This window comes from Leptinotarsa decemlineata, unplaced genomic scaffold (genome assembly GCF_025532065.1).
Source record: "Leptinotarsa decemlineata unplaced genomic scaffold, Ldec_3_MD MMD2_tig00000199_RagTag_RagTag, whole genome shotgun sequence".
Taxonomy (NCBI): Eukaryota; Metazoa; Arthropoda; class Insecta; order Coleoptera; family Chrysomelidae; genus Leptinotarsa; species Leptinotarsa decemlineata.
The window spans coordinates 6,897,867-6,911,263 of NW_027412544.1; the positions used below are offsets into that span (position 1 = coordinate 6,897,867).

The 13,397-nt window shown below is 36.1% G+C and overlaps 1 protein-coding gene across 3 annotated transcripts; it reads left to right on the plus strand.

Annotated features, from left to right (window-relative positions):
* Window positions 1-1,520: 1,520 nt before the first annotated feature.
* Window positions 1,521-13,097, plus strand: LOC111509884 (cancer-related nucleoside-triphosphatase homolog). Of its 3 annotated transcripts, none has more exons than XM_023165737.2 (6): window positions 1,521-1,673; window positions 1,731-1,810; window positions 1,864-2,026; window positions 4,386-4,500; window positions 4,559-4,741; window positions 12,987-13,097. In XM_023165737.2, the coding sequence occupies exons 2-6, from the start codon at window positions 1,780-1,782 to the stop codon at window positions 13,047-13,049; spliced, it is 555 nt and encodes a 184-aa protein (XP_023021505.1). In that variant the 5' UTR covers window positions 1,521-1,673; window positions 1,731-1,779; the 3' UTR covers window positions 13,050-13,097. The 3 variants fall into 3 exon arrangements, with proteins under 3 accessions (XP_023021505.1, XP_023021509.1, XP_074028969.1); XM_023165741.2 differs by having other exon boundaries at window positions 1,524-1,673; window positions 1,731-1,839; window positions 1,904-2,026; XM_074172868.1 differs by having other exon boundaries at window positions 1,532-1,810; window positions 4,407-4,500.
* The last annotated feature ends 300 nt before the right edge of the window (window positions 13,098-13,397 follow it).

Here is a 13,397-nt window from a genome sequence, read left to right on the forward strand (position 1 = left end):
AATTCCACATACTCAGTCAAATGTGGCCATGGATTCTCATCAGGACCGCTGAATTCCGATTCCATGTCTTCCATGATATGGTTTTAATTACTACACTGCACAGCCTACACTTTTTCTAACTAAATTACATTCACTCTTCTTTATCAACACGCAAATGATCACTGAGAGTAATTTATAATAACAACAAACAAAACTTTCGTCACTCTAAGCACTGGCGCTAAGTAATGAAATGATCAAACGAAAAAATATCTTCGCAGTTTTCTCACTCACACGTGCCGGCAAAATATACCTAGTTTTGTTTTTGTTTCACGCGCTGCCACGCGCCGCTCGGCACTTGTCATTCGTTTCATACTTGTCTGAACCTGTTTTTCGCGCCGCGCCGCGGTGCCGGTAAATAGTAGGCATTAGATTAACGATTAACGGGCTTCTGCATATTAACGGAAGTTAACATGTCCGTTAACATTTTTAAAAGTTAACTTAAAAGTTAATTCGTTATCAAAATGTTAACTTCGTTAATTAACGATTAACGGATTAACGAGTTAATGCCCAGCTATGGCTATTGTATAGCGAAACACGTGTCGCGGTTTTTGTAAAACCCTTTATAGTAAAAATCATACAATAAACTGTATTAATTAGTTTTTCTGTTACTTTAGACTTGACGACTGTATTCTTACTGATACTTAATTATAATTGTAATAATGTTTTTATGAATATTCATGAGATAAACACGATGAGTGGTACAAGAATTTGAGCAACTCATTTTGAATTCAACGTCAAATTCAGTTCAATTCGTAGGCTATTTACAAATTCGAATATTCCGAAGAAAAATTAGTTCAGGTAAATTTCTCCTAATGTTTGAGATATCTGAAGACCACATTATTCATTCAGAAGGAAAAAAATACAACGTTTTCCTTATTGGTAAGTCACTTCAGATTTGTTCGGCTAAAAGGATATCTGTAATATCGACTACCGACTGTGTGTATAGAGTATAATCATTGTATAATGGTAGAGTGTTTATTTTTTATTCACCACACCAAGGAATTTTAGAATCTGAGAATCAAAATAGAGAATCACATAGAAATCTGCAAAATATTTTGCACACAGTCGACAATGCAGCTAGCAATAGCGAAAGCCAATGAGGATTGAATGATTGAAATCGTAAGAAGAAGATCAGGGCAGCTATCAATTCCTGTTTCGAACAGTCCTGGGTTTGTATATTTGTAAGAACCCGCACCACACATGCGCTTTGGGTTTGATTCTTCCACAAGTTCAAGCATTTTCTGATTATAAAAAATGCACATTTCGTATATTTCCGTCTTTTAATGATAATGCGATCACATATAAATACCTATATATAGAAATTACATGATTTTATTCGACAGAAATGTTGCTAACGTAAATTTTCTGAGGTGACCTTATACATCAATCAACATAACTGTACAATTTAAAAGTTGATTACCGTACTATTTGACATTTTAGCGGAGCCACCTAGTACCAAGTACCACTGTACAGCTGCCACTGTACCAGTAATTGGTCGTTGCCGATATCTTAGACACATCTGCTACTTCTTACAAAAATATAACAGACAACAAATATTGTTTTATGGGGACGGTTCAAAAAGTTTCAACATTTCTTCAAGATGAATTGAATATATGTACTTATAAGTCAGAAAGGTCGTAGTGTTAATTTCGGAAAAGTTTGGGCTGTATACATAACCTCAACTTTTATAGGTTATGAATTTGATAAGTATTGGGAAAATAATATTCAAAATTTTTTGATATGAACAATATACTGATAACAGGATCACCTGGTAATTCTTTATAAGGAAAAAATGTGTGGGTAAGTATATTTGAAGTATTGTAGGTGTAGGAAAAACTACTTTGGTAAAGAAAATAATCCATAGACTAAAAACATCAAACGTTGAATGTGGAGGATTTTATACAGAAGAAGTAAGAAGTTATAATAGCAGGATAGGATTTGATATTGTGACATTAAATGGCGAAAGGGCAATATTATCTAGGAAAAAGTAAGTATTGACAAATCTACTGTGTTAGCGATACATGTTGTGATATATTTTTCAAATAAAGTTTGTGGAGATGAAATTGTGAGGTGTAGTTTTTGAAATTACTATGGATCTTTATCAAGTAACGGCCGAATCAATCAGAAAAGTATTGGCTGTTCAGATCAAATGAAGTTTTCGAGAATCAATGAAATTTGAACCTGACGAAATGCCTTACGGTACTGTCATTCCATTTATTATTTTCCATTTGATATTTGTAAAACAGTTCAGTACCAGTAGCCTCAACTTTATTCGAAGCACCTCACATAACATCTTTTGATCTTTTGTACAGATGAATTATTGAAATTAATTGTATAGTTTAATTGTATAGTTTTTTGACAGATTGATCACCCTATAACTATATTGACAAATAAATCATGCAGAAATATTATGTAAGGATAATTCTGTGAGCTGCTCAGAGACTAGTCATTTCAGAAATCTTGGGAAGGTACTAATTACAAGGTGTATAAGGACTTTTTAAACTCCAACATAAAAGTTACTGTTCTGGTAACTATTCCTACTACCAAGAATAACTTCAAGTTTTGAAATGGAAAAAGTTGTCTGTGATTTTCTGATACTGTGGTATTTTCAACTGTATACACTGAATAATTTATTGGATTAGTTGATTAGTTGTAATATTTACAGACCATAATCACATCTTATTTCTATAATGGACCTGTTAATGAGGATCGACAGTTATATCTGAAATAATGTCAAAACAAACTCTTTGTAACAATCAATACTTACATATAAAAAAGACAAATAAAAACATATTTATCAAAAGCAGATATGCTGCTTATTATTACATATTGAAACAGTTTCAAGAGCACTTTTAAAAATGTAGGGTTTTCTGTATCCATACTGAGCTATTAGAAAGTTACACTGATAATAATGCAGGAGTCAACATGGAAACCTTATACCCACAATTTGCAATTACTGTACAATGGGTTGTAATATTTGGGAATACCTATATGCACATAGTTCATTAAATCATTGAAATGATCTTCAGAAATTTTCAAATTTGTCAATTAGATCTCAGTGTCTTTCTAGTGATATAAATCAAGTTGAATTGTTAGGTAGTAGTGTACACTGTGTAAACCTGAAGTGTAGAAAAGTAATTCACATACAAATCTCCCTCAATTATGTACTTCCTTTCTTAAGTCTGATTATACCCTCAATATTGAATGAAATATTGAAATATAGTAAGTGGTATCAAGTATTTACAAATTATTGTTTGGAACAAGCATTTTCATAACTTATTATTACACCTTCTTGAAATATTCACCAGTTCTGTTAGACTTCAGACTGAACATAACAAATGAGCAGACTAACAAAATTATGAATCGTAACCTATACATAGTTAGCAGGTGCTTGGTACTTAAATGTTGGTCGAACAGCTGTTCCTAATTCAGAAAATATAAATTCTTGGAGGTTCACTGGACAAAAAAAAGTGAATAGTAAAATTACACATGTGCAAATGTAAGTGAGTACTCCCTTATTCAATTCCTCTTGAAGACTTTCTCAAATCATTGATGTTCAGCAACTGGTAATACTCAGTGATGAGTAATGAAATTTCACAGGAATCAACTACATTCAATGTTCTCTAAAATTCATCAGACAATCAACAGTAAAGTCACGCTAATAAAAATATATTGGATCAAAAATTTCAATATTCTTGGTCTTTTGGGTGTGAACTAGTCCATTACCTGTGACTATGAACAGCCATTGAAGCCAAACTATTCAAGCTGTCTTGTTCACTTGTGATGCAATGTTTGGAACCTTTGGTGTAGTAATGAATATTACTGGAATATTATCCCAATACCAAACCGTTCTTCAGTTGAGTTTCTTGAATGAGTTTTGGATTTTATAAGCGTTGAAAAATATCATTTTCTGTACAAAAAGTGCGGACAATATTTGTAACGTGAAATGTAAGTTGGGATTATATGAGCATTTCATTCACTAGGAGCCTCTATTGGTCTATTACTTGGTCTATTACTTGGTCTATTACTTGGTCTATTACTTTCCTCTTCGTTTTTCCATACGACTTTTCTGTATGACTCCAATTAGAGTGTGTTCGGGTATGTGAAAGAATGTTTTTTTAGATATATTTAAAAGTACTATTGTTTTTGCTTTACCCAAAATACTAAAGACTTATCAAATTCTTCAACTTCTAAAATGACAAACGACAGACTGTAACAATGTAACAGAATAACTCTTTATGTAAGGTTCAACCCGCATCAGCACTCAGCTGATATCGAATGTAGGGGTACCTAATTTGCTTTCGATTGCTGTTTGCGTAGTTCAGAGGTAAGCTATTTTGTATAAGGTGTACCTTTGTTTATTATAGTCCCCCTCAGGATGGAATACAGAGACCATTAGTTGGTCAATATGCTGTTTATGTGGATGATTTTGAGAAACTTGCATTGCCTGTTTTTGAGAATGTGAGTTTATCATTGTATTGCTTTTATTTTCTATTTGGGTAACTTTCGAAAATTTCAGCTACAAAAAATCGTGGTGATAGATGAAATAGGAAAAATGGAAATGTTTAGTAAAAACTTTCAGAATAACGTTAGGGAAGTTTTCGATAATAAAACAGTTCAAGTCATTGCTACAATTCCTGTGAAAGGAGGACCTTCTCTAGTAAAACAATTGAAAGAGAGAAGAGATTGTCAACTGATAACAGTGAGTATTCAGATCTTATATAATTTTCGGGAGGGTATCAATCAATTATAACTACATATTGTGGTTCAAAGGAGATAACTTATTGAACTTGAAATATAAAAGGTCATCGACTTGCTAACTTCATTCCACATTCGCCCTAGAAAGGGACAAGATGAACTTCCACAGCTGAGATTTTGAAATTTTCAACATCAATATATACAAAAATCTCTCTTATAATCCATGAGTGAAAACATTGGCGATTCAAGTTATTGAAAAATGTTTCGTCATTAAAAATTTCTCTGGCGCATGTTTTGGCATTCAACATGTTCTTTTCTAATATAATCAAGTTGATGTATTCCTTTCCAAAATTCATACTCGCTATAGAATGAAACAAAAAAATATTTATTCAGTGGTGAGAGACAAGAGAATGTTGTCTCAATTCTCTGGATATTTAAATAGTTGACCGAAAATATATCATTGTGTTTTGACAAATAGTTATAATAATCAAAATTATCAATGAATTGTTTTCATTGATTGATTAGTTTTATAAAATGGAGTTAGATGTGCACCAAACTTTCAAACATTAGATATTTTTCCAGTTCAGAGCAAAAAGTTGTTTTATGCTTTGGATATTTATCACTACCTGAAACAGTTGATATTTGTTAATAAGAAATGTTGATAATGTATTGTGCTATGAGGATCCCAATTCATTTATTTTAAGTTTCAGTTTCAAGTTTCAGATTGCACTTATAGGCACTTATAGGCACTTAAAGGCCTTTAATTGCGATTAAAAGTTATAACATGTGTACAATTTTTTTACTTCATATAGAGGGTGTCAACTTTCACAGTTGCCAGATGGAATATTTATAAAAAAATTGACATCAAGAACTCCATGAGTGCAAAGTTTCATTATTTGTCTGAAATACTTGAAAAATAAAATTGATTTAGCTATTTCATTCGACACGATTTAGGACTTAATGATTTCAGAGTAACTGCTTAGTTACTATGGACAGTTTCACAGAAAATATTTCACTATTCTTGACCGCTGAGATAGGCTTCACTTTTCTAATGAAACGGTTGTCTTAATAATATCTCTGACAGGGCCGTATTAGTGCAATGTTTTGTTGCCTAGTTTCACTTATTTAATTTCATAAATGGTTTACAACTGAAGGATCTGTCGTACCATCTAACCTATTGGGATATATTTCTCCATATAGAATTTGAAATAATTCCCTGTAACACAGTCTAAATTCCAGCCCACTTTTTTTTTTGAGGATACCAAATATATTATTTCATGAGAAAGTGCTGGATTTTATTATTTCAATAATATTAATTTTTGTCTTTCGTTCAGCTTCAGTTTAATTTCGTATGTTTCATCAGTCTAATTCTCAAAAAAACTTTGATGCTTTTATACGTTCCACACTAATTTATGAGAAATAACTTTTCTTGCAACTTGCTGTGTAGAAAGTTGATTTCACATTGTTCCAGCTTCAAACACTCCTGTTGAAGGTAAAACTCTTCTTTATTTTTACGGAGCCTGTTCTTTCAGGCTCCGTAAAACGACAGACGACTCCCGAACAGCAAGAAACTGTAATAGCTGATTCAATTACCATATCTTGAATTATCAAACGATATTGCTAACAATATGAAGTTACTGACGATATCCATATGGTCATATGCATATATTGTAACGAATCTGAAGCCGCCCCCTGACCGATATGTCGGCCAGCGAACAAACACATGACATCACCGCGAAAGAATGCAGTCGGGATTCGCCGGTAAAACTCTAGAACCGAACCGACTACAGATTTCTAGAAAGGACCGTTACTGATATAAGCACGACTTCCCGACCCAAGAGGGCAGTTCAGAAAGTGGATCGAGCGGCTAAATCAGAAATTCAAATAGAGGAAATAAATTAAGCGTTAGTTGCTAAGTGTTGTAAATAAATTAGTTTGTGGTTAGTGAAATGTTTTAGACAGTTAATTCTTTAATTTGTTACAATTGGTGATCAGAAGGGGATTTGTAAAATAAATCTGAGCGCTTGGTGAACAATCTTTGTATTTCGTTGAAATTGACCATAAGACTTATTTGTTCAGGCAGAGAGACTGGTGATTCGTTGTTTCGCGTAGTGGACAGTATCGGACTACGGAAATATAAACTGTTAGACCTTTCTCGCGAAAAATAGGTGTTTTCGGAGTCGATTAAAATAAGTGAACTTATACAGTTTTGTGGAAAATAGACAATTAGAGGAAAGTGCGGCTAGTGGACTTTGAAGTCGCCGAATGGAAGCAAAAATTGGAGGAAAGGGAGCTAGATTGTTCTGGAAAGAAATCAGTACTCCAGAAGAGACTGTGGGATAACTTGATTGAATCAGGAGAATATCCCGAAACAAATTTATTCGAAGTTTCTGAGGGTGAGTTGAGTTCAATAATGAGCAAACTCGTTGAGAATACCAAATCGCTGAAAGATGAACTTTAACAAAATTCGGTAAGTCTGGAGGAGAAGCTTCTGGAAAATTCGAAGTGCCTGGAGGAGAAGCTTCAAAGAGTTTGGAAGACAAGCTTCGCAAAAACTCGGTGAGTTCAAAAGATGAACTTCAACAAAATTCGAAGTACCTGGAGGAGAAGTTTCTGGAAAATTCGAGAGTTTAGAAGACAAGCTTCTGAAAAATTTGAAAAGTTTGTAAGATAAATTTCTAGAGAATTCTCGAAGGAAGAACTTCTAGGAAATGCTGAAGGCTTAAAAAAAAAACTTTGTGGTGTGGCGTGTCTACTCGAAGAAAGGATAGGAACCAGCGAGACAGAGATAGGCAAAATCAGGAAGGAAATGAACACGAAAGTAGAGGAAATCAAAGGCGGAGTTCAAGCAGAAATCGGCAAGATGAAGGAAACAATTAGCAATTTGCAAAACTAAATCCCTAACTCCTTGGGTAAATTACCGCCGACAATTCGAAGCTGCGGCCAGAGCGAATGGATGAAATGCAGGAGAAAAGGCGGTAGCATTAACACTAGGAAGACTATGACCAAATTATAAAGCATCTTGAGCTATGGTCTGCACCTAGAGCACGTTTACATTCACAGCTGAGGATCCGCTGCCAGAAATCAGAAGAATCTCTACAGGAATTTGAAGCCGACATTGCTCAATTGGTTCGTCTGGCATATTCTGCTACACCTCAAAATGTAATGGAGCGGTTAGCATTTCAGGCATTCTTGGACGGACTTATCGACCAAGAAACGAGGCAGGCATTGGCACTAGTTCGTCCCAAACATCTCGTGCACTGGCAAACGCTCTGGAGTTTGAGGCTGCAAAACAATCCTGTAAGAATCAGAGCAAAGATTGAACTATCGAAAAAGATGTACAGTTGCCTGCTGATATTGAGGCCATCATTAGAAAGGTAATAAAAGGAGTGTTGCTCGAGAGAAAACAAATAAGATGCTGGAACTGTGGGAAAATTGGGCGTAGCAAATGCCCAAGCATTCAAAGAATCAACACCAAATCAGGAATACTAGAGAGGGTCGATGAGAAGGTGCAATCGTAAGTCTGATCATGTCCCGATGACTGCTCACATTAACGACGAGCAGAAGAAAAGGAAGCATCTATTTGTAGAACTACAGCTGTAGACGACAACTGGGAGGACAATAAAATCAAGGAAGACCAATATGTTTACCGTACTTCGTCAATTCACCAGTTTATTGCATTTTCATGTTCACTACACCGATTTGTGCTTTCAGCGAAGTTTGTACATATCATTTGTTTGATGTTTGTCATATTTTTCTGGACATAATTTTTCCTCTCCATAAATCCAGTGTCTCATATTTGTATTAAACATAACGAGCTGTATCTGTCCGTTTATTGCATAACCTGATTGTGAGGCTCCGTTATGCAATGTTATTTTGTTCAAGAGTCCTCTGAATGGGCAGTGTCCAGTTAGTACTGTAATTATTCTGAGTCGTCTGCTTTGTTGATGTTTTTTTTTCAGGCATCTCTTTTGTATAAGTATGTGTGTACTTGATTGTATTTCCCCATAATGTTTTTAATGAACTATTTCCTGATCTGGTCAGCTATCATAGAAACTCCCCAGCATCTGATTCTATAGTCCGTTCATAATTTGTCGATAGCACAAAATGAGGGCCCAAGTCATGAAACGGTCGTAAAACTCGTAAAATCATAGGCGGAGGTTCCTGAGGTGTTTATTCATTAAATATAAAGCTTCAGTTTATATTCGAAACTTGCCTTGAAAGGGTGAAGTTGTTACGAACGAAAATAATTTTTGGTTTAGTACATTTTTTAATCGCATTTAATTTACGGCTCGGCTCGTTGGTGTTTCGGCGTCTACGGCAGTAATTAACGTCTCTAATATTTATTTTGCGAATTTTGTGCAGTGCGTGAGTAACTGTTTTCCATATTCCTACAAACATATACGTACCTTTCGTTCCTGCTTGTTTTGTTTGATTGCTTGCGATGGCTTCGTCATCATCATCAACATCATCAAGTTTTACACCGGTACTGTTGCGTACAGTCAGTAAGTCTGTCTATTCACCAAGAAAGAAGACTATTGTTTTGAACGTTCACGATGCTCTGGTTTCTCAGAATCCCACAAACACTGTTCAGAACATAATCAAGAGTTGTGCCAACATGACGGGCGTAGGGGAGTCAACAATATATAGGTTCCTATCAGAAAGAAAAAAAAAGGTATAGCTAACCCAAATACAAACGAATACTTAAAGAGGGGGAGAAAACCTATTGAAATTGATGAATTTGCCAAAAATGGTATTCGAAGGAAAATTCACGAATTTTTTTACAAAAAAGAAATACCCAACTTAAACAAAATTTTACAAGAAGTTAGAGACGACCCGGATTTGCCTCATGTCGGACGAACCAAATTGTGGCAAGTTTTAAAAGAATTAAATTTCCGGTGGGAGAAATCAGACCGAAAATCACTTTTGATTGACCGGGAAGAGATAATATGTTGGAGAAGAAAGTATCTAAGATTTATACGAAAATTTCGGACTGAAGGAAGGCCAATTTACTATCAGGACGAAACGTGGGTGAACGCAGGTCATACTCTCACAAAAATTTGGACAGATAAAAATATATCAAGCTCCAGGCAAGCCTTTATGGAAGGTTGGTCTACTGGTATTTCCCCACCCTCTGGTAAAGGCAGTAGATTAATAGTTTCTCATATTGGCAGTGAAAAAGGATTTGCTAAGCATGGTTTGTTGGAATTTGAATCCAAAAGCACAAAAGACTATCACGAGGAGATGACAGCTGATGTTTTCGAAGAGTATTTTGAGCAGATGATTGAACATATACCACCAAACTCAATTATAGTATTAGATAATGCACCTTATCATTCACGACTAGTTGAAAGACTTCCAACGACTGCGTGGAAGAAACAGGATATCATTGACTGGCTGCGGAATAAGTCCCTGCCTTACGAAGATGGAATGGTTAAAGCAGAACTTTTAAAAATTGCCCGGCAACACAAATCTAAGTTCAAGAAATACGTAGTTGACAAAATGGCGGAAAGACGAAACATCACAGTCCTTAGACTTCCACCCTACCACTGCGAATAAAATCCAATTGAACTCATTTTGGCACAAATGAAAAGCTATGTGGCTAGAAACAATAAGTCATATAAAATACAAGCTGTACGTGAATTGTTATATGAGTCTTTACAACATATTACAGAACAAAATTGGCGAGATGCAGTAAGACATGCAGTAAGACGCCGTCTATGGGATCGACAGAGAAGTCAATCCTCAAATGTCAAAGATAAACGAGGCTGCCCAAGGCGATCAGTACCCAGAGACAACGCATATTTTATTCAACACCGGACAGCTCTGGTTCGACTCACTTTAGGTCTTATCAGTGGTGGTAGGCTGAACCACAAATGCATTACCGACATCCACCTTGGTTTCGGACAGGTTGGAGCCTGGCTCCCTTACCCTTTTGACTGATGTTTGTCAGAGGGACAAATGGGTCATGACTGATGATGGGATGGCGACATGAATGTCCTCAGACATCATTGCCGCCCTTCACGGTGTACCCTTACCTGGCTGGGGTGGGATGGATGAAAAGATTGTCCATCTTTTAACGGACGACATAGGGGCCTCATTCCTCAGAGTGTCGGGGTCTTCTATATCGGGAGGGGTCGTCTACAGTATAATCCATAGCTTCCCTAACTGATAGATTTTCATTAGTTTCTGCGCAATCAAAAACTCGCTGATTCCTCGACTGAACGGACTGTCGCATGGAAGGTAGCTGCAAATCTCTGCGGATGGCTTCATTCCGCACGGATCAAGGAGCATTCACAATCATCCTTAATAATTTGTTTTGTAATCTCTCCAGAATGGAGATATTATACGTAGCCGCTTGTCCCCAGACGCCTGAAGCATACATGATAACAGGCTTGAGCATCGTATTGTAGATGGTAATTTTGTTTTTGAGGGTGATTTTGGATTTCCTGTTGATCAGAGGGTATAGATTAACTATCCGACCGTCGATTCAAACGCACATGATGTGCGGGTTCCATGGAAGACGAGAGGAGAGCCGTGTCATCGGCATATAGGGATATCTTCACACGCTCAGGCCTCGGAAGGTCGCTGGTGTAAAGCGAGTATAGCGTGGGAGAGAGCACTGCCCCCTGTGGCACTCCAGCGAGAATCTCTCTGTTGTCAGACAGAGAGTCCTCTACTCTAACCTGAAATGTTCTGTCTTTCAAGAAAGACCCAATCTACAAGATCAGGCCCCGAGGCAAGTCGAACGCGATTAATAAACGGTCGAAGGCCTTCGAGATGTCTAACAGTACAATGTACACTTTTTTCAGTTCAGCTCGTGGATGGTGTTTTAGACCAGCCTTAGAGCCTGTAACTCAGTGGAGTGTTCCCTCCTGAAGCCAAATTGTTCATCAGGCAGAACATTTTGGTCCTCAACTTCTTCGTTGAGTCTTTGCAGAATGACTCTTTCAGCAAGCTTAGCCGCCGACGAGAGCAGACTGATCTGTCGGATGGATGAAAAGATTGTCCATCTTTTAACGGAGGACATAGGGGCCTCATTCAACAGAGTGTCGGGCGATAGTTCTGTGGGAACAGCAGGTTCTGACCTTGTTTTGATATCATGACGACGATCACATGCTTCCACCTTCTGGGGAAGTATCTGAGGGTCAACGAGCTGTTGATGATGTACAGCAGGTTTTCAACGCAGTTCTCCGGAAGCCTCTTCAATAACTTGTTGGTTATTGAACCGACCCCCGGAGCTTTACAAATGCATTGCTGTGTTTAACTGTCATTACAGGACAAGCTTGACAAAATGGGATCGACAAAAAACTCAATCCTCGAAAATCAAAGATAAACGAGGCTCCCCAAGGTGGTTAGTTTTGTTTTAAAGTGTTTTGTTTTCATTTCACATTTTCAAATGTATAAAAGAGACAGCTTGTGTGTGATTATGTCTGTAATTCTGCAGATATCTTGTAAATTGCGGAATGTTGGTCACATTGAAAATCATTGATAGAGTAACTAAACCAAATTGTTGGTGCAATGCAGTTGATTCAGGGCTAGTAATCGTACTTGCCAGCAATAGTTCGAAATTTGTTGCATGAAGAAAATTGCGTAAATGTAAGGCGGCTTGAAAGGTAGGTATCACGTCGCTAGAAACCAGCCAATCCTGATATAGGTATCGCGTGACGTTCAGCGTACAGTGTTGCCGCCGCCATGCAATATAATAAATACAACATTTTTAGACTTTTGGCAGTTTCGAAATAGATGTTTTTTTTTATATCGACGTGACATCTAGTGTACAGTGTTGCCGCAATTCAACTATATATATATATATATATATATATATATATATATATATATATATATATATATATATATATATATATATATATATATATATATATATATATATATAGGTATCACGTCGCTAGAAACCAGCAAATCCTGATATAGGTATCGCGTGACGTCCAGCGTACAGTGTTGCCGCCGCCATGCAATATAATAAATACAACATTTTTAGACTTTTGGCAGTTTCGAAATAGATGTTTTTTTATATCAACGTGACATCTAGTGTACAGTGTTGCCGCAATTTAACTATATATATACCTAACCTAACTTAACCTAACCTAACCTACCCTAACCAAACAGTTTGCCAACAATAGTCGCTTGTTTATCTTAGGCTACTAACCCATAATGAAATTGAATATATTCTGAAATACTGTTCACAGAAAGTCTGTCAAACACACTTTATGAACTTTTTTTTTCAGGTGAATCCCAGCAACAGAGAAAATTTAGTAGACGAGATTGTAAAATCATTGAGTCTCCATTGAAAATTATTTGCATTGTTATCTATACAATTAAAATGTCATTCATAGAAACCGCGTTTTATTGATGGGAGTTCTATATTTCTCAACACTTTTATAGCATTCAGTTGGGTGATGAACAATAGTTTTGAAATATCAGGCAATAATAATTTTTCTGACACAATTTTCTTAATTTTTGATTTGTCAAAAGTGCAATATCGGAACTTAATTTCTCTAGATTAATTTTCAAAAATAACTTATTTCATATTCAAAACATGAAGATATACATATCTTCCACAAACCAGAAGTCTTATCAGGTTCCACCAACAAAGTTGGCATCATCAGGAGATTAACTATATTTGAAATATACCGATG